The sequence below is a fragment of the Phaenicophaeus curvirostris genome, chromosome 7 (genome assembly GCF_032191515.1).
Source record: "Phaenicophaeus curvirostris isolate KB17595 chromosome 7, BPBGC_Pcur_1.0, whole genome shotgun sequence".
NCBI classification, from domain to species: domain Eukaryota; kingdom Metazoa; phylum Chordata; class Aves; order Cuculiformes; family Cuculidae; genus Phaenicophaeus; species Phaenicophaeus curvirostris.
Genome location: NC_091398.1, coordinates 24160462 through 24182701, shown reverse-complemented (window position 1 = coordinate 24182701; position 22240 = coordinate 24160462). Strand labels below are relative to the sequence as shown.

The window sequence follows — 22240 nt, the reverse complement described above, 5'->3', positions numbered from 1 at the left end:
GGTTGTCATGCAGATCTTCTAGTTGGTAACTTGTTGCTGCCATCTGACTCAAGGAATAATTTGTGCACACTGGCTGTCAAAAGCATCTTCTCTTCTGTCTGTTTTAGCTGTCATGTCTGTGCTCTGTACAGAAGTGTTGACAAGACATTGCTGTTGTACATTTTCAATTTGGTTCTCAGTGATTTTTCTGCTTCATGAGGTCTCTTATAGCTGCTGGAGTGTACTGCTCTTTGATCGCTTTTTTTTTTTTTTTTTTTTAAACAAACTCTCATAGTACAACTACTACCTGGCCTTTTAAAATAAATTTTCCTGCCTGCTTGACAGACAAACACATTGGGCAGTAGAGAGGTGTGGAATTTAAATGTGACTGAGATTTGATAATTAGGTAGCAGTATGGATAAATTATGAATAGATGTGAAAACAATGCCAAGTCTTGTCCCAGGTCATGACCTGTTCAGTAATAGACATATTCTTTATTTTAGAAAAATTGAGCGCATTCCTGTATGTTTCCGTGCTGAGACTTAACAAGTTTTCCTACCTGTGTTTAGCACTAGTGTAACAGCACCATTAGGCATGCGCTAATGAAATTATAGGTTTTCAATATTAGCATCTTCCTGCCACGTGACCATTTGCTCAGTTAATTGGCTGTCTAACAATATTTATACACTTCAGTGAAATGTGAGCAGTCTTATTAGACTCTATATGGCCTGTTCATAGCATGAAATGCAATAGAGCTGTGTGAAGGTTAAAGAATGCTTGCTTGCTTTCCCCTGCTGTTTTCTAGGTTAGAAAAATAACTCTACTACATTCAAAGGAGAACAGGCAAAAGTCTGTTCCATAGGCAATTGAAGTTATTTAAAGAATATCTGTTGTATGGAATAAGTGGTGGTGGTGTTTCCCATTTAGAATTTAACTTTTTAAAAGCCTATTTTTATATAATTTATGTGTTAGAAAATATGGGGGAAGGAAATAACTAACCAGTATTCTGAAGAATACTAAAAATCTAACTTTAAACCTCATGAGTGTAGAATCATAACTTAAAAGTTATCTTCTCTTTTACAACTGCCACAGCTGAAACAGTTGCCGAAAATCAGGATTTATTTCCTGTAATACTTTTTCTAATTAGTGCAGTCTCAAAAATACGGACTTGCCAAAGATGACTGTAGTCGGGTTTTCACACAGGTCCACAACTACAATTATCTTTAAAAGTCAGAGCTGCTTTTTATATCCCAAATAGAAGACCTCTAGTCAAAACAGAATAAGATTAATGCTAATTAAATTATATTTGCAGACAGAAAACTACACGCAGCAAATACGTGAACAGCAGGAGCAGATAAAGCTTCAAAAAAGCATTATTGCAAAATTGAAATCACAGTTAGCTGCTCTGAATGCTAATAGAGGTATGTACTCCAGTTTGCACATTATTTCTTTTTATGCTGTGTTGCACTGACGAAAAGTTCTGACTTTGTTGCTTCAGTTTTTACAATCTACATCTTTCAAAGCAGTATCATACTTCTCTGTGAACATGAGAGTTAACACAAATGTGCAGTTTCAAAATCTATTTATAAAATGCGACACTTCTGAGGTCTCTCTTTATCCTCTTTAAAAAATGGTGAGATTTTCTTTAGATGTAGAACCTGCTTACACTGAAGTTAGGAAAATACAGACTCAAATCACTCACTAGAATTAAAACCAAAATTGTTACACCCTAATTTTATAATTAGCTGTTAATAAATTTAGCTCATAAGTTTTTCTAGATGCAAGTGTTGTGGTTCTGTGTTCATGTTAGATGAGTCTTGCAGCGCTAATCTTATTGGATAACCAAAGCTTTATAAGCAGGCCATTCTCTTTCAAATCAAGTAGTTATTGATGGATAATTTTCTACTGTTTGACTGTATTACACAAATAAGAGAAAAGAATCAAAGTAACCATGTGTTAATCTGCCATGCTCATTAAATATTTATTCACACTAGCCTAACACTCCTGGTTTTCATAAATACTAGCAAAGTGGTTGGCTGTTATTTTTAAGAGTACACGTATATACTTTATTGCTGGTTTAGTCTTACATTGTCTGGGCTTCTTTTGCTTGTTTAATATGAAGATTTGCCCAAAGAAGATAAAGAAAATAGCAGGCTAACTTATTTTAGTTTTGCTTGTACTTAGAACCTGGCTGGGGTAAAATACAGTAAAATGCATCTGCTTTACTTTTTTAAGGTAATGCACATCCCTGCGTTCTGATGCATGAAGACATTGAAACCTCCGACTTATCTGTGAGCCAGCTCTCTGAAAAACTGAACACAGGAAAGCAAAGTGAAAAATTCTTAAAGGTATGGTTGCCAACAGTATGTTTAACATAAGATCACATTTGTGCTGTGATTAGACTATGAGAACCTAAAGAGAGAAGTGAGATTTTTACTGGTGCCTTTGAACTGCACTTCTAATACAAGATCCTCACCTGAAATGCATGAGTGTTCTGCCACTGCGGTCTGCTGTGGTGAGCTACGTATCTGGGTTTGATCCTTCCCAGTGCTGTCACTGTTTGGCTATTGAGCTCCCTAGAATAGTTTTGATCAGAAAGTAGGATTATTTATTTCTTAACCTGCTGAAAACAGTGGTCAAGAAGGGGTTTTCTCTTTCTCTCACAAGAGATTTTCACATTGCAACTGGTCTGGGTATTCTTGCAAGAAATGGAGAATCTGCACTCAAAAAGTGATGGAGTGGAAAGCGAACTATACATTCCTCTGGAGACTGAGTATTTGTTTGGATTTTTTTAAATAGCTAGCTTTAATATGATGTCTCTTCTGCCCCTCTTCATTGAAGTAACACTGAGATTTTCACTACAGCCTGTTAAGAAAACCAGGAATAAAAGTAAAGCAATAGTGCAGAATAGATGGAAAATACCTTGAATAAATTTTGTATACTGAGCAAAGACAATGACAGAGAGGCACTGACTTTGCATCTCTTATCATTTTTATCCTATGTCGTCCTATTGTGATTCTTGAGAACTGTCTTGTGATATTGTCTCTTATATTTCAATGTGAATCTCCGTAGCAGGGACCCTGTAAGGGTCATTAAAAGACCCTTATGCAAAATCAGGCATTGGATTTGAAAAGAATTCATTTCAAGATTTGTTTGCTAAACCTGAGCTATAAACAAATTAATTATGCTAAATTCACAGAAATTCATTTTTTTATCAGAAATGTTCATTTAAAAATAATTTCATTGGATTACTGATGCCTGCTTAATTATCTTGAAGGAATCTCATTTGAGAGGAAGCCTTTGCAAACATTTTAAACGTAGTGTTACCAAGGATTTATATATGCTCCTTTTTTATTTTAAAAAAGTTTTTATGTAATTTTTCTATGCTAGAATTTGTAATTATGAGATGTCATTTCTAATCTTTGCATATTTTTGCATTTCTCTGTCTTGAGTTGGATACAAATTATGTCTTATGGTTGCACATGGAGACCTAACTAAATCTAATATTTCATAGTTTTGTTTCTGGATGGACAATAGTTTTAAGTAACTTAGTCATATAATGAGTAGGAGAAAGGAGGGTGCGTTACCTGTTCTCACATGGGGAAACACTGAGGAATTACATGATCTATATAGGATGTTACAGGCAGTGCATGAGAAACATTCATGCAGAATCAACTATACAGTCTGTCTGCATTTAAACCCGGGCACAGAGCTATACAAATAGGGTCTTTTCAGAGAGGAGTAGTAGAGATCTAAACCCATGCAAAGTTAGGTTGACCAAGCCTACTTTATGTTCCTTTTATTGCAAATGTTGTAGCTCTCTTACTTCAAGCATTGAGAAAAACATTTGATTGGACCAAGGCCAGGCACTGCAGAGGCACGTGGACATTGCTGCACCATCATCCTGATTTCATAGGGTTTATGAGCTTTGGGAAAAAATAGCAGGAGGACCCTAATGTTTGGTGGTGTGCCTAGTAAGCTTCCCCCAACATGCAAGAGTGATAAAAAGATGTGCAGACAGCACAGCAGAGGTATGCACACTTCTGTTAGCTCTGACTGTGTCTGGCCATACCATTCGTGGGCTGGCTGTGAGTGGAGATACCCAGCAGTCTGTACACAAGATCTTATTTTATTATATAAAATTGGGAGGAGAACTGTATAATCCCAGCTTCCTATGGAAGATGATGGAAAGTTAATTGTATTGTGATAAATGCTCTATATGCTTTCATAGCAGCTCCAGTTTTAGCACTTTTTAAATACAGAACTTTTGACATTTGATAGATAAAAAGGTAAACCACATGGCATGAATGTGTGGAACAGTGTAAGGAAAATGAACAGTAGCAAATCACTAGGACCACATCAAGTTAACCTAAGAGTTCCCATTTCTCTGTATTACTGAAGAAAACAAACAACAACAAAACAAACAAAAAAATACGTGCCATGTTAAAAAGAAAAAACAAAACCAAAAGGAGCTGGTTCTTCACGTGATAGGTAGTCAGACAGTGGAAATTCCTGCTTCAAGGGAAGATTGCACAACTTCATGGAAGAGAAAACTGTTAAGAGTCAAATACATAGAAGCTTTTACCTAGAAGGTCAGGGAATGTATTAAAGGATGTATCATCGATGCCTCCTTTTTTCTTGTACTCTTCCATGAACATCATACTTTGACATCTGTTAGACCAAAAATCCATCATCCTGTCACTGATCCAGTATAGCTGTCCTGTCCCTAACTTAGTAAAGTATTGCCTTTTTCAGATGTTCAGATTTGGAAGCTCAAATATTCTATTTGAAAGCCTGTATTTTTCTAAACATATTCTTTCCACATTCTGCTCTAAACCAAATAAATTATGTCTACAGCCATTGGCCTCTATTGCATTGACTGCTTTATTCTACTTCAGCCCAAAAAAAATGTGGTTTACAAAGTGTACAGTTCCAAATAATGAATTATGATTCCTGTCTTTAAGCTAAAATGTTGCTGTTTCTTCCTGTCCTTCCTTGAAACTCAGGAGTCTTCCCTGTGTCTCGAGGTGCCTGGGTTTATCAATATCTATTGAAAATGGGTTTTGCTATGTTCAATGGGATTTATCAGTGAGTCCTCCAATAAAGTAAATAGAAATTCTGGATTGGCTGTAATAGATGCGTGATTAGAGCTTAAATTTCAGAGGTTTAAAATGAGGAAGGCTTTAGTTTTTCTGTGTTTTTTAGTATGTTGCTGTACTTGCGTATTTTACCTGCTGTTGTCAAATTCTGTTGCCAGTGTGCCATGAAATGGGGTTTTGTTGTTGTTCACAGTAATCTTCACTGAAAGAGGTGAGTGAACCAAATTGGCTTGGTAGTCAGTACCAAACTAGATACAAGATTATCAGATATTTTTAGTCCTCTGCTTCAGGAGACTAAAGGGACCTAACTTGCTGACTGATGAATTATGCATATGGTATACAAGACTGTTTGTCCTATAATAAACGTTCAGGTCTTTTTTTGTGCTGGACACAAGCAGAGGAATGGCAGATGTACGGTAGTCATCTTTGTGCTCAAAATGATGGTGCTAAATTCATCTAAGTACCTAAGTGCAGCTACTTCAGCAGTCTTGTAGAGTTGTGTGTTCCAGTCAATACCAACTTATCTAGTGTCACTTTATTTCCAGTCTTTGGTGCAAAGAAAGCTATACTTCATGATTTTATGCTAGCTGACAGTAGTATTTTTCCTTGAAAACATCTGACAGTTAGTTTATCCTAGGAAGCCACTGAAACAGGCCATGATAGCACACCTCAGGATAAAAAATAAAGGATCTGCCTTTGCAGCTGTACTGTCTGGGGACTAACTGGCTGTGGAGCAGCTCTGCTGGAAAGGGGTCTTTTTAGACAGTAAGCTGAATATGAGCCAGCAGTGTGTCCTGGCAGAAAAGAAGGGCAAGAAAATGAAAGACAATAGGCAGCTGAAACATGGAAGTTTCAGACTGGACGTAAGGGAAAACTTTTCACCATGAGGACATCCAGGCATTGCAAAAGGTTGCCCATGGGGAATTCAAAGCCAAACCTGATCAGACATCATAACTGGCCCTGCTTTGATTAGAAGCTAGAGAAGCCTTGAGGTCCCTTCCAATTTGAATTATCCTCTGATTCTATAAAGATTCCTTCTCCAAAAGAAAAAATATTGATCTGTTTATAATGCAGATGTAACCTCTTTGCTGGCTGCTAATACTAGCATGCTTGAAAGATCTTCACTTCACTTCACTTCACTTCACTTCACTTCGCAGCTATGACCTGTGTGACATACTTATTTATCATGGCATTAGCTTTATAAACCTCAGCCAGTTTATGAATGTTACCACATTGTTGTGAACACTCAAAATCAGTCAGTACTAGAAGCTGTAAGATCATCAGCCTATGAAAGGCTTTATTCTTGAAAGATCCCAAGAGGTGTAATATTTTTTCCTGTTGTGATATCCTGATAGTGCACGAAAATTATTTACATCAATATGCACTGATATGTCTTCATTGTAACATGTTGCATGGCTTTTCTCACATTGGTTCCCACGTGGATTTCTCATCACTTGCTTAAATCTTGTCCCCACTTCCTGCAGGAGAATGTAGAAGTGGAAGAGAACTCCTGAACATTGCTGCAAAGTTCCCAGTTACCTGAAAGCTTTTAAAATCCCACACATTATTTCAAGGTGTAGTATTCCCAGAAAGATAAATAATGTGTGTGCAGATCAATGCTGTATCACAAACTCAGTGAAAGAGCTATTTTACTATCCTTCTTCAATGGCAAATGTTGTGTTTGAACTTATTTTTTTCAAGGTGTTTGGATTTCCAGCAAATAATTTTCAAAGGAAAACACAGGAGAAGCTATGTCCCATTGTTTTTTTTAAATGAGAAATGGAATTTGACCATGAAATGTTTGGGAACTCTGACCAAATAATGACTCTCTGGTAGCTTGTGGTCTGTGAACCTACAACATAGTGTATCACTGCCTTCCCGTTCCTGGAATGGCAAAAAGCAGTTCCCCTTAATGCCCTGCTATGACATTCTTCAAAGTATTTTCAGATCGGTTAAGACTACTTCTACGCATGTCTCCATCTCCTCTTAACATAAGTTGTTATGTTTTTCCCACACAACTAAATATGATTGTCTTTTCTCATTCATCAGATACTTCCTTAAGTTGCTTTGAACTTTGTGACCCATAGTACTGTAGTTCTTCAAAGTGTTCTTGTGTCATTTGAGAAAATGAAACCTAATTGCTGTAGCATCAGTTATAGAACATGATCACAGAATCATAGAATAACCAGGTTGGAAGAGACCCACCGGATCATCGAGTCCAGCCATTCCTATCAAACACTAAACCATGCCCCTTAGCACCTCATCCACTTGTGCCTTAAACACCTCCAGGGAAGGTGACTCAACCCCCTCCCTGGGCAGCCTGTTCCAGTGCCCAGTGACCCTTTCTGTGAAGATTTTTTTCCTAATGTCCAGTCTAAATCTCCCTTGGCGGAGCTTGAGGCCATTCCCTCTTGTCCTGTCCCCTGTCACTTGGGAGAAGAGGCCAGCACCCTCCTCTCTACAACCTCCTTTCAGGTAGTTATAGAGAGCGATGAGGTCTCCCCTCAGCCTCCTCTTCTCAGCTCTCTCAGCCGCTCCTCGTAAGACTTGCTCTCCAGCCCCCTCACCAGCTTTACCAGCTTTGTTGCTCTTCTAGCCCCCTCACCAGCTTTGTTGCTCTTCTAAATGATGTATGAGTTCTTTAGACTAAAACCTTCAGTCACGTTGTTTGTTTTTTTCCTAGATTTCTATAGAAAAGGACTATATGTATAGGACTATACATATATTCCCAACACCATCTGCCAGAAGTGGAAAGCATGGAAGGATGGTTAGGATTAAGAAAGTCAGAACACCTAAAACTGAAAAATGGGATATGTAAGACCTGCAGGGGATGGTGAGAGAGTTTTGATGGGATAGAAGCATCCTGGTTTTAGACAGTGATTTGAACCCACTGTGCAGAAGATGCTTAGTCTGGATCCCTGAGATACCACCCAAGTCCAAAGTCGCATTGAAGCTCTTACCATAGGTTTACTATTTAAAGCCACAATTGAAACTAAAGAAAAAAAGCAATGCCTACAAAGCTGGTTTTCTGTGGTTTTTTTTAATCCAGCTACTATAACTTTTTGAGGCTAAACTGTTGTGTCAGCTGTCTATATGCACATCCATGCTCAACCACCTAGTCTGTCTGCGGACTGGCTCTGGAGCCATGCCTATGTGGCTGTTGTTGTCTAGTAGAGTAGCCCCTGCCCACCTAATCTCCAAATGCACAACCTCACCCTATTTAGGTTCCATTTGTAAACAAAACAAATGTTCTTGAAAACTGCTTATTTGCTTCCTTCCTCTTCACCTTGCCCTACCTGTCTACAGACTATCTTACTGCATTTCACTTGTATTACTTCTTGCAGAGTTAACCCTTCGAGCTTACTTCTCTTTCAGAGACAGACATGGAGCTTCAGGACAGGTTTTATAACACTTGGTACAGTTCAAAATCAGTATTTCTATAGATTTCTGACAACTATAAGGTTTTCATAGTCACAGTTTTTAACCGTAGGTTGTTTGTTGAAAATTATCCAAGGACTATCTTTGTGCATATTAGAAAAGTTGTTCGTTGGATTCTTCTTCATTCCACCAAAAAGCCCACATACATAAAAATTCCATGAATTACCAGGTAGTTAATTAAAGTGGGCAAGCCACTGCTTCTTATTTCACAAACCTTTATAGCATTGCAATATTTGCAATGTAATCCTGATTATAAATACAAATTGGGGGATGAGGGACGGTAGAGCAGCCCTGCGGAAAGACATCTGGGGGTTTGGGTTGATGGCAAGTTGAACATGAGCCAACAGTGTGCCCTTGCAGCCTAAGGGGTCAACCATTTCTTGGGGTGCATCAAGCACAGCATAGCTAGCCAGCTGAGGGAGATGACTGTCCCACTCTCCAGTGCACTGATGCAGCCCCAACTGGGTACTGTGTGCAGTTTTGGATGCCTCAGTATAAGAAGGATGTCGAATTATTAGAGTGTGTCCACAAGAGAGCAACAAAGATGGTGAAAGGTGTCAGGGCAAGACTTCATGAGGTTCGTTCAGCTTAGAGAAGTGAAGGCAGAGACGTGACCTCATCACAGTCTACACCTTCCTCAAGGGGGACAGCAGAGGGGCAGGTGCTGATCTCTCTTTGTTACCAAGTGATAGGACATGAGGAAACTGAGTGAAGCTGCATCAGGAGAAATTCGGACTGGACATTAGGAAAAGCTTCTTCACTGAGAGGATGCTGGGTCACTGTAACAGCCTCCCTAGGGAATTGGTCATGGCACCAAAGCCTTTCAGAGTCCAAGGAGTATCTGGACAACACTCTTATTCATATGATTTAGTTTCAGGTAGTCACGTGAGGAGCAGGGAGCTGGACTCGAGGATCCTTATGGCGCCCTCCCAACTTGAGATATTCTGTGATTCTATGATTCTGTTCTTGTTTCTATGATTCTGCTCAAAAATTAAGGTAGCTGCAGAATATCAGCTTCTTAAAAAATGTTAAGATTGATCGAATTAATGAAATATTTTTTATATGCAGTACATACCATATATTGGACATTAAATGTTAATGTAAATTATATAGTAAATGAACCAAGGCAGTGTGTTTGTTTTTTATAAACACTAATATGACTTTTGTAAATTCAGAACATACAGTTATTTTGAGTAATCATCTATGATGAGTTACATCTATGTGTAATGGTAGAAGTGATTTAAAGTTAATAACATAATAAGTAAAACCAGCCCTTGCTTATGTCACAAAAGGTTAATTTAGCTTATTCCAGACTGCTGAATAGTGATATTCCATAAGCCTCAATTCTATTAATTGTACTACCGTTTCTGAAAATATTTTTTAGGAATAGTTAGAAAGTGAGAGCATGAACTTGAAGCAACTTGAGGACAAAAACAATCAAAAGGAAAGGAAACTTGTATCTGTTATTTCCAACCAAGACAATGAAATCAGAAGTCTGAAAAGCAAATTGAGATAATTGAATGAAGTACAAAAGGGTATACAGATACCAGTGTATAAAAGGGAGGTAAGATAAGAAACCAGATACAGAGAAAATGAAATAAAAAAGCTTTTGTACATTTTTACTTCTTTCACACATGCTTAAATTAATTATTCTAAGAAACTGATTTTAAATGTCAGCATTATATAATTACTTGGAAATCATTAAAGAATATGTAGTGCATGGGGCACACCAAACTATTAAATACATTAATTCAATATTAAGTACTGGTTGGTCTGTATATTAATTATTTTTATGTTGTGTCATTAAATTTTTAGTATTTGTGAAAACTCCAGACTAGCATTTCTGCTTTATAATTTTCAGTTGGGAGTTTTCACCAAGACTGGATTTATTTTTTCATTTCATGCCACGTGATTTTTATTATATTTTTGCTATTCTGTCCTTGTGGAATAGCTACAGTGCAGTGACTGGTATGAATCAACCACGTAAATGTATTTTAGCTAGCTCATTTAAAGTGAATGTAGGTAAGGGTAGGAGCACGGCCACACATAACTTGTTGCTCTTGGACTTCCTATGCAAGCATTTGTAACCCATGCTGCTAGGTATAAGGCAGCTCAAATGTGTCTGCAGGAACTGCGGTTGCACTTTGGTGCAAGGTAAGATCATCCTGTGATTAGAAAGAAAGTATGATTGAAATCAGCTGATTTTGCAGGTATATTATCAAGTTCTGTGTCTTGAACATATGAACTATCCGGGCCATCTGGTACTGTAGATCTAGTGGAACTGAAGCCTAATGATTGGTTAGTATAAGACCTCTTAACGCCTGGCAGATTTAAAACTGTAATACTAGGGTGAACCACAAGGTGGTAGTCAAAGTTAATAACTTATTTTAAAACCTGCTAAAACTCTTGGCATAGTAGCTTGTGATGTGTTCATTGAAAATTTCAGTGAATAAATTGATTTTTAAGAGCTAAAATAGCTGGATACTTCGCTAACAAGCTTATACACAGCACCCGATCTTACCTTATACGTGAATGAAATAGAATTACAGTCAAACAATGTTCTTAGAACCAATTTACTTTCAAGGGAATATGAGCAGAGGAATGCCACACTGAGTTGCTAAGTTAAACTAAAACCAGGAGTTTCACACAAGACAGTAAAAAACTTCTGTCATTTTGGGAATGTTTTGGGAGCTTCTAGAAGGACTACATGAAGGATCCCATGACATTTTTATTCATATTAGGTTGAAGAGCAGAATGAATATGCTAACCTGTGATCAATATTTTCATATTTTACTTCAAGGTGAAAAGTAAGAAAGCTGTTCCACATAAGCCTGAATTATGTCTAGGGATCGCTGGTGTTTCACCTATGCTTGGAAGGTAAATACTTTTGTGGTATTTTTAAATTTGCTTTTAATTGTCTTTTCTGCTATTAAATAAGATGAGCTATCTACACAGTACCTTAAAAAAATGAATGGAGGCAGGAGGAACAAGAGCAGCAGAGGTCAAAGAGCCAGAATGGGAAGATAACAAAGGCAGCAAATCTGTGGAATCGTAGCTGGGGCTTTGCAGGTATGTAGGGATAAGTTGGGAGGAAGAAAAATAGCTGCTTGGTTCAGCAGGAGGTTAAATTCTGTGGGAGACAGCAGTGGATGTTAATGGTGGGGTTTGGATAAGCATTAACTCCGTTGCGTTAACTCTCTTCAGATAGGAATGTACAACCATAATAGATTAACCGATGGCAGCACAGCAGAGGAGCCTGCTGCGCTGCCAGGAGGAGGTCTGATAGTCAGCCTAAAGAAATAAGTCTTGGCTTGATCCATCTCAAATGAGAGTTTGAAACCAGGTTTATCTGTAAGCTGAAGTCAGCCAGCCCCTGCTAAGACCAAGGGGCCAAAACCAGCGTATTTCCTAAGCAAGTATTTCCTCTTCTGCCAGTGTTCTAGCAAAAAAACTGACCAAAGTCTTAGGTTTGCGTTTTTCACAGGATAGGCAGTAATGCCACTTCTAACAACTCTGCTGAGTTCAAGTAGAAGATTCTCTAAGGTGAGACTAGGAGAGCATTAGGGAGAAGTATAAACTCCTACTGTGTTTTTTATGCTTGCCTAGGTGTTTGCTTTTGGCTACTTTCAGACCTAGGCTAGATGAACTACATGGATCTTTAGACTGACTCACTATTGCTTTGTGACAGGAAAGAGAGGAAATACTGTGATGTGATAAAGACTTTTTTGTCTTAACTGGTTTATATCTAAAAAACCTTTACCTGTCTTCTGTCTCCCTCCTCTCAAATAGCTGCCTTACTTTACTGTTTTCTTGGAAAGAGGTATGTGACTGGTAAGATTACTGGTAGTCTTACACGAGTAAGATTATAGTATCACAAATATCTAGATTAATTCACCTAATCATGTGTATTTTTTTAAAGCTCCAAATAGAAACTTGTGTTAAAGGTCCTTTTTTAATTTCTTATTTATCAAACACCTGAAAAATTGTCAGAATGTAAGTGTTAATAGTTGCAATTCTACTCCTTCTGTAGATTTTTTTCTTCAAATTATGTACAAATAATGTGTCTTCAAAAAGGTAAGTAGAGCCGAACTAGGAACACAGCTCATGACACTCCTGATTGCTTTATGAATAAGCAATAAAAAGGAAAAAAAAATTCCTTGGGTTAAAGAAAAATCTCTTTTGAGCTCTTTTGTTACAGATATGCAAATGAAAACACAAATCTTATTTGTCACCAACTTCACTTTTCATCTCTGGAGATCATTTTATAAAACCCATAGTATTAGAAATATAAATTACTCCACAACTTTATTAAAATTTCACAGTGGAATTCTATGGATACATCAGTAACTGAGTAATGTAGTGCCTTTGTGCACATAAAACTCACACCAGCATCAAGAACTATTTTTACCATTCTCAGTGCAGATAATTTAAATATCAGATGTCCCTATGATAGTCTGGAAAATACATAATTAAAAAAAATCCCTCAAATAAAAGAAAAAAAACATGTGATATTGTATAAAACAGAGAAGGAATGAGTTCACAAGCCCCTCCCAAAATGTCAGGTAGAGAGGGAGGGAACAGTAACAAATTCTTTTGTGTTCTTTCTCCTGTAAAGTCTGAAGTACACAGAAAACAATAGAAAACAATTAATTTGCATGGTAGCAGCATCTTATTTTCCTTATTTTATGGAAGCAATACCCTTGTGAAAGATAAGCTATCCCACAAAATACCTGAGGGAACTGAAAGAAATATAAAGACTGCATCTGGGGGGCAGGGGGTATCCTTGCAGGATCAGGCTCTAAGCTGAAATGTATGTGTGTATGATATGACTGAACAGCTCTTTGACAACATTTTCTTTTCCCGTTCTTGCTTGCTTTTACTGAGAAAAAAAAATATGTGTACATATGTTGAAGAACAAGATATCCAAGAAGAGTAGCTTATAGTATTGCTTTTCCCTGGTTTGTGGGTGTGACTAGAATAAAGGTCACAATAAGCTGAATTAGTTGAGTCTTTCATTTACAATTTTGATCTTCCAGGGAGAATCTGGAGACTATTTTCCAGGACATGAAAGAAGAGTGTCATCGAATATGTATGCTAGCCAGAGAACAAACAGACCAACTGAGTAAATTTAAGATAAAGCCAGAACCTGAAACTGGTAATATCATACTTAAGCTCTTATTGTGATTCAACTGTTTGAAAGCTTTGCTTTATATTTGAAAATACTGTAAATTACACATACATAGAAGTACTTCCACTGTTTACCATCTGCCTTTTTCAAGTCTGTTCACATGGTGCTCAGTATTTCACCAAGAAAACGCACCGCCAGTTTTGGCATTCTATGACGAATGCTCCAAATCACATGCTATAAAAGACAGTCATCACATCAGTGGCTCTTGTAATTGTTTTGTCCCTTGGAGTGAGATGCAGGCACTCGCTACATGTGATATCCCATCATACTGTGTGAATGACAGCATTTGCTTGCTTTTAATTTAGCTGTCAGTTCAAAAGTTGTCTGTTATGAATGTCTCTAGACCCATATCTGTTAGAGGAAAACTGCTGGACAGAGGAAAGTCAGAGGACCTATTTTCTAGACTTCCTTGTGCAGGCTTTTGAATACTGTTTTGTAATACGGGACAAGATCTTAATCCAACACTTCCTGAAAACAAAAGAGAGGCTTGATTTTTGTTGTAACTGGAAGAGGTCCTGAATGCCTGGTTCTGCTAATGCTTACATTTAATACAATGTAAGCTATTGTGGGCATTCCCTATATTAGGTTTTCTTAATAGTAGGGTCAGGCTGTTGAGTGATTTCAAAGAACACCTGCCAAACTTACACAGTTGAAGGAAAAGATGCTGATTTCAGCACTTCCTTCTAATTTAGCTTATACCATTACTGAAGTTTTGTTACACAAAGTAATAATGTGTACCTTTGTGGCTTCAAATTGCTGTATCTGAACTTTACTATTATATTTTGATTCTACACTATGAAACTTAATTATTTGGGGGTGGGAATTTGGGAAATGAGTGCTTCGCAACTTATTTTAGAATGGATTTGTTTTCCTTAAATAAGTGTCAGACTCAACTGTATGAAAAGCTATACATGATACAGATGTAATCTGCTTTATTTCTGTTACTTCTGCAGCCCACATTAGTACAGTATCTGAGTTATTTCAGAAGGCTGCTGCTGTGGAATAAATGTGTGCTGAAGTTATTCTCTCGCCTGATTAGAAGTAACCATGTATATTATTTCCATTTTTTTAATAAATTGCTGAAAATGAAGGGGGAGTTCTTAAAACAAAGGGAAAATATGGCCCCACTTATGAATAGTAGTTCAGTTTAAATATTTACCTAATTTGGAAACCAGTGCGAGTTCGGTACCTGAATACCTTCTAAAATTGTGTTCATGGTGCCTAGCATGTTGTTGGCACTGTGTGAAATGGATTTGGTTCCAGCTTCTATTTCTGCCAGAACACTTCAGTAAATGTATGCAAGTATGTGTTAAGAGTATGGGACAACATAATTTTCAGTAAAATGAAAATGTTTATGGCCATAAATCAAAGAGAAAAAGAATTATTAGAACAGAATTATATCTTTTTATTTCTGTTCTGATGTTTTCTCATGTCAGAGATAATGTTTGTGAAAAAGAACTGTACCTCAAACTGGTTTCAGAGAGAAAAAATAAAGATTAAAAAGCCAAGGAGGAAGATCAAAAACCTCTCAGGAAAAATACCCCAGAACCACACTTTTAATAACCATACTTCAGTGGACTATGTAATGTTTTCTTCATTCTTCCTTCACAGAAATACAGTTTTCCATGCCGATACAGTGCACTGATAAAACTGATGAACAAGCAGAAGAGCTTTTTAAGCCTCGGGTTATAAAGGATATAAATAGAGGTGCATCATGCATCACATCTATCACACCAAGAGGAGTGGGCCAAGATGAGGACAACAGCTCTGTAGAATCACTTTCTAAATTTAATGTCAAGTTTCCACCTACAGACAATGACTCTGCTTTCTTGCAGAGCACTCAGGAAAAAACAACAGTTCCTTGTACTGGTATAGCTGAAAAGATGCTTCAAGATCATCATTTTAACCTGGAGCACAGAGACCGTGCTGTTCACCTCAGTAAATTGGAACCTAACTTATTTGAAGTTCATGGAGTTGATCTCATGACCTCAGCTTTACAAAACTTCACTCTTGACAAAACAAACTCCCCAAATCATGCAAACATGCCCATAGAAAATACCCATGACAAAACATGTTTGAATACAACAGACACGGTTTTCACATATGTACCAAAGCGCACTAACCAGGGTGTACCTGAAGCAATTTTTGATTCTTTAGAAGCTGCCGGGACAACCGTTAGAGGTCCTCATCAGGTATCTTTCTATAAATACTGTACATTTCAAAAAATGGTAATGATTCAGAAAAGCTTTGCAAAGATTAATATATTTTATGAGGTATCTCATCAGTCTTTTTTTAAGACAGCATCTCTTGTCAGTTCTTTCCCATATTGAAATATGTGTACAACACACTTTTCCAGTGAAAGGGCGAGAATTTAAGCAGATGCAAGCACTGAATATGCTTGCACATTAAATTTCAGTACATTTAGATATTAATTGTTCCCATATCTATTTCAAAGCTGTCATTAGTCGCAAGTTGCCCCCTAGATTGTTTTCTTTCTACCTTTGATCTCAGTTGAATAGGGCATGTGATCATTTTAATTCTTTTTAACGTACACAGAGAATATGACAAATGGACTAATTAAAAAGCTGAGCGAAATAAATACATCACTGTGGAAAAATTATCTACTTTTTGTCTCAGTCTGATAGATAAAGAGCACCGTGTTCCTCCCTTCTAAGAAAACCTAAATTTTTGTATTCGTATTTTAAGCAGTCAAGGAAGACAGCTTCTTCTTTTTTTTTTCCCCAAATGAAGGGAAGTTCACTAAAATACATTATTTTAGGTTTATGAAAGTATTTTGAGCTTGAATTTCACTTAGAGCTACTTGAAGTCCATGGGAGCTTCTGAAAACAAGGCCCAGTGGCAGTAATGCAGAAAAACATTTCTGTCGGTTCTGACAGTCACATCTCTGAATACTTTGCTGCTTTTGTGTAACATCCCGTCTCAAATGAAATTGCTGGCAAAATTATTATGGACCTTTATAGAACAATTTTTTTTTACATTTGTGTGGCTTTTCTCACACCTTGTTAGAGGACAACTTTTCGAGAATGAGCAAATAGTGATATTTAGGAATTCTGTGAGGGTGGATTTGGCATAATTTTACTAATTGCATTGATGTGGTTTTGTGTTTTTTGCTAATAACAAGCAACATGCAGCAGGGGAGCTTTACCTCTCAATTTGGCCACTGCATGATATGCAGTACTAGCATTTGGAAAGCATTTGTAGGGTGTGATAGCTTTGATGTTTTCTTCTAAAATGTACCAAATCTAGTTTAATTTTCTATTGCAAATCAGGGTTGGATGAAAAGTTTAAAGCATTTGCTGTTCTTCATCATTGTATTTTAAACTATAAGCCTGATTTTTCAAATGTATTTAAAATATTTATTAGTAATGTAGGAGATCTCAATTCTATACTGACTTAATTATCACAGTTTTTATTTTCATTGGATCCTCAGTTTAAGTTGTGACTGAGTTAAACAAATTAAATCATTTATTTTATCACTGGTAGAATTCCTGTGGAGCTGTTAAGCATCCACTCCATTGCCTGTTACTATTTTCTTTTTCTGTGTTCCCTCTCCAGCTTGTTATTTTACTAGTTAGTCTGTGTGTTCATTTTTCAATAGATGGCACCCTGCATTGTATATTACAGCAAGTGAAACAGCTGGTATGTGACTATAAATTGATAGGGGAGTATGCAGCTTAAAAAGAGAATTGTAGTTCAATAGCAGCCTTTGAGTTGATCATTGGTATTTCTGCAAAATAAGGAAATTAATTTGGAGCCATTATTTAAAATGTAAATTATCTACTTAGTGGAGAAAATTTAATACTGCTAACAACTGGAGAAAAGAAAGGCAGCGGTGAACCATTTCAGTATTTTTAAGTCATATCTACAGTAGCACTGTAGAACATAAGGGACATTGATTAAAATGTTACATCTTATCCAGAAGCTTGGTTGAAAGGACCCAATACTACTTTGGAATCCATTAAATACACATCTATGCATATCAATTTATTTAAACATCCATCTCCTTTACTCCTCTGCCTTCAAAAGATGTTTTTAAGTATTTCTCCCAGTGAATTGGACTCAGCTTTGGAGTTTTATCTGACTGTTAACTTGGCTAAAGATTTGATTCACAGATAATATTTATGTAATTTAGAATACTGATGTTTTTTAAAAGTTACTTGTATACATGCCCTTCAGGCTGTATTAGCCTCAGCAAAATTTATGCATAAACTTGTTCGTAGTATTTTTGCCACCTTTCTAAGAGGTAGTTAACACTGCTTACGGCTTCCATAATCCCTCCCACTGGTGAAGTTCCAATAGGGAGGAATTATACACCTGATTTTTTTTCCTAGTATAGATAAAACTTTCAAGTATTTACTACATATGTTAACTTATAAAATGGAAAACCCCATAAATGCAGTAGATTTGGCAACAGTAAGTTCTTGGAACTGCTCTCAGTTGCTGTAATAAATTTAGCTCTTTCTTTCTATGTGGATACTAAATGTGAAGACTCAGTAGTTTTCTTAGGATGTAACTTGTTAAAAAAAGGTGACTGAAAAGAGCAGCAGATTAAAATAAACAGGGGTATTAGTGGACCTAGGATTTTACAGACTACATTTAACTGACTTGCATATAGATGCATGTGTTTATTGATAGTCACAGTTTGAGGGGGTTGTTACCAACAAAAATATTTCTAAGAAGGTTTGCAATTTTAAAAGCAAACTGATAGTCTATTAATCTTAATCTGATTCTTTTTAACATGTGCTTAAATATATCCCTAATCCAAAAGGATATTAAACAAATACTTAACACTCAAAGAAAGAAATGGAAGTGCCTGCCTGAGCGGGTTGCTGAATGAGTACCTCCCCTTGTTGTGCTTCCAAGATTAGAAAACTTATTAAGTCCTTTGTGGATTTTTTACAACAGTACTTTATCTTTTTTTAAATGGTGCTTTAGAAACAAGTAATTCTAAACACATTTCTGTAAGGATATTTAAGTGTGTCAGTGTCTAGATAGATTTAATATGCAATTTACACCAGCAACATATAATAAGTAGACTGTTTGAGCTGAAAAAAGTGGTGTGATTGCACTTAATTACTAATTAGTCAATTTAATTATATGGATTGCTGACCATTATGAAAGACAGTAAGTCTGCTATTGCTCTCTGATAAGCCAAACACTGTTTAAAAAGAATGGACATAAATTTGACTCCAAGTTCAGCTGGTTTAAAAACAAGATTTAACCACTACGAAAGCCAGGTTAGTTGTACAGTCAGTTGCCATGGGAGGTACAAACAATAGATTCTAACTATTTGGCATGTTGAAGTCTGAATAAGAACTGACAAGTAAAACTCTTAAGTAAGTATTGATAGCAAGACATTTAAAACTTTTAAAGAAACTACATTCAGAAGTATTCTTGCTTGCCTTTCAATGTGTGAGTGAAGCAAGAGAAGAAAACTGAGCCAAAAAAAACTGTAGAGCGCTCTCCTCTTCTAGGTTCCATCCCCACACAAAGCCCATACCAGCTTGCTGCTATTCTGTCTACTTGCAGTCACAGCAATATGCATTTAGTTTTCAGTTTACTCAAAACATAATCATTCTGGCCATATTACATAACTACATATTGTGTTGCTAATACTACTGTAAGGAAACTTACTGTTTAACTTCACTTTGAAAATGTTATGATTCCTAGTTGGTATGACATTAAATAGTGTACTCAAAGTATGGACCAAGCTGAAGTCCCTTTAAGTCCAGTGCCTGGTAAACAGACTCACTGCTTTAAACCAACTAGCTCAGGGACCAAGAGCAGTACAGCCAAATTTAACATAGTTCACAGAACTGCCTGAATACACGGATAGATATTCAGATGGTCCCATTGAGTTTGATGGTGTCATGGCATAAGGAATTCCTAAAAGGCAGTCGGATCAAATAAGTAACTTAAGCCATATGACATTGCTGAGGTCATTTTGTAAGTAAACTGAAAGCTAGTTATGTGTCAAAAAGAATATAAATAAAATAAGATTCATATTAACTCTGCAGAAGAAACATTTTATTCAAAGGTAAAAACATGTTTTCTCATTTCTTTTAAATGCCTACTATGTACTATAGCTTCTACAGCACTGAAAATACAAAGTTACAGAAAAGCTTTAATATTTATCAGACTGATATTACAGACTTTTGCTTATAGCAGTATTTATCATGAATAGATACCAAGGCATTCTAAGTGTTTGCAAGGAAAGTATATTTACAGAACTCTGAAAAAAAACAAAGTCCCTCCTTGCTTTCCTTAAAGGAGAGCTCTCTAGTTCATGTCTCTAGCCAGGCAGGTGTAAAGGATAGCTAGTTTAAAGAGGCAGGTATTTTTTTAATATAAATATAAACCAGAGCGTAATGTAAACCATGTTGTAAACCACAGCAATAATCATTTTTTGTTTCTTTTAGCTCGTTTGGCAGCCTCGAGACAATGATTTGCTGGCACAAGCTTATACAGACTCTGAACTGAATCTGTGGAATATGTGAATTCTGTCAAGAAGTTTTCCCACCATCTATAACATCTAAGGAAGATTTTCTTCGGCATCTGAATTCCCACTTTAAAGTACAGTCTTAATGTATGAGAATTCAATGGATCACTGGTGGTTTTTTTTGCATACATTTGATTTTTTTTATTCACTGGATATGCTAAGAATTTAAGAATTAAGACTTCTTGTAACAGGAACGCATGACTGAAATTGTCAGATAAGCACATTTATAATTGTCCTTTGACAAAGTAAAATGAAACTGTAAGTCACTCAGTACTGTAATTTACATTGTTGCTTGTTGCTTCAATATTATTTTTCAGGATGATGTTAAACACTGTTTTTTCTTTTTTCTTTTTTTTGCCTTGCAATTAATGGTGGTCTGAACAGGCCCAAAGTCATGATGAGGAGCAGGATCAACACCTTAATCTGTCTGTGGATATTGTAATTTTAGGATTTTTTTATCAATATTCAGTGACATGTTTATGTTCTCCCTGAAGTAAACAGGAAGATAAGTAGGCTCTCATTTTTTATTTCTCTTTAAAAAAAAATGCAAATTTGATTTACAGTAATGAACCTTTTAATTCAGATTCTTGTAAAATCATCACAGTAACTGAATGTCAGGTGTGCTAGAATTAGGATAGGCTTGTTCACTAGTAGCATAAATGAAAGGTTGACTTTCCCGATAAATTGTTTACTAGAGAGAGTATTCAAACACAGCACATATATTACTGTTTTACCAGAATGTGACAGTAGCAATTTTATGGATATCTGTTACCTGTTATAAAAAAATACATTATTTTGATTATGCACCTTTCTAGCATTAATAATTAGCAAAAATAGTTTCATGGAAAAAGGTTATACTAATTAGTATGAAGGAGAGAGTGAGAAAAAGTTAAACTTTCCCTAAAACTGATACCAAAGATTGTTTACTTTTCCTTCTGGTCTGGTATGAAGCATTGCTCAAGTCTATTGCAGCTTAGAAAGGAAAGGGGAAAACCTAATCCCCCAAATCTCAGTGACTTAATTTTTAACACGAATGTGCTTAGTGGCTTTCTCAATGCAATTTACATTTGTATTTAGTTGAACCATTGCATTCTAATAAAGTTTGCCAATTTTCTGGATTTACTTGTATCGAATTAAAAAGTATGGAGGGCGTGGTATTAAGTAATTTCAATTAAATTATCAAGGGTGGCTTGGAGCTTTTTGCATTTGAATCGAATATAGGTTTTAGTCCTGATATTTGATAATCACCATTAAAGTTTTCATAGCAGCAAGGCACAACAATTTTTAAAGACTTGTTTGCAGGTGACCGATTTCTGGAAGAATTAACAGCTGAATAATTTTTAGAAATGGATTTGTCTGCAATTATTTTCTGGTTTAAACATCTCGTGTTTGTGACTGGCTGTCAACAGAGTGTACTGTAATAAACAACAGTGTACAGCGCCTGTCTGCTGCGTGACCATGACCTGGAGAAAGAGTTTGTTACTCTTGGCAGCTCTCAGCCAGCGCCGGGGAGGATGCGCTCGCCCCTGGACTCACCGGGCGGCCCGTGAAGTGCCTCCCCGGAGAGCACGGCTGGGGGTGGTTCCTGGGAGAGGCACAAGTTCCAGGATTGGGAGAATAGAAGGGGATTCGCACATCTCCAGCCAGCCCGACACAAAACCGACTTGTCCTCTCAACCGTGAAATGCGAGCTCAAGGAGCTCACGTTATTAAGAGCGGAACAAACTGCGAATCACCTTTAAAGAAAATAAAGTCATCTGTTCCCCCACCCCCACCCCGCTCCGGTTTCTGGAGGCGTTTTCCCCCGAGCTCTCCTGCTGGCAGGGCACGGAGCCCTGCGCCAGCCCGACCCTCGGCTTTCCCTGGGCCGCTGGCGGCCCCCGGGAGCTGCGACATCGCCTGCAGCCGGCGCGGAGCGGGGGCAGCGGGGGACACGCGGTTGTCCAAAGCCTCGTCGACCAGCAGATCCAGCTCTCGCTATGAGAGCTCCTGCCTGGTGCGGCGTCCTGGGAAGCTG

The 22240-nt window shown here is 37.1% G+C and overlaps 1 protein-coding gene across 1 annotated transcript in view; it reads left to right on the top strand.

Annotated features, from left to right (window-relative positions):
* TANK (TRAF family member associated NFKB activator) overlaps positions 1–21683 on the top strand; it is a 28186-nt gene extending 6503 nt beyond the window's left edge. The window contains 7 exon segments of the mRNA XM_069861232.1: positions 1292–1400; positions 2215–2327; positions 11317–11393; positions 13553–13671; positions 15316–15896; positions 20145–20209; positions 20211–21683. Coding sequence (XP_069717333.1) covers positions 1292–1400; positions 2215–2327; positions 11317–11393; positions 13553–13671; positions 15316–15896; positions 20145–20209; positions 20211–20310 — 1164 coding nt within the window. The 3' untranslated portion in view covers positions 20311–21683.
* Positions 21684–22240: the final 557 nt, after the last annotated feature.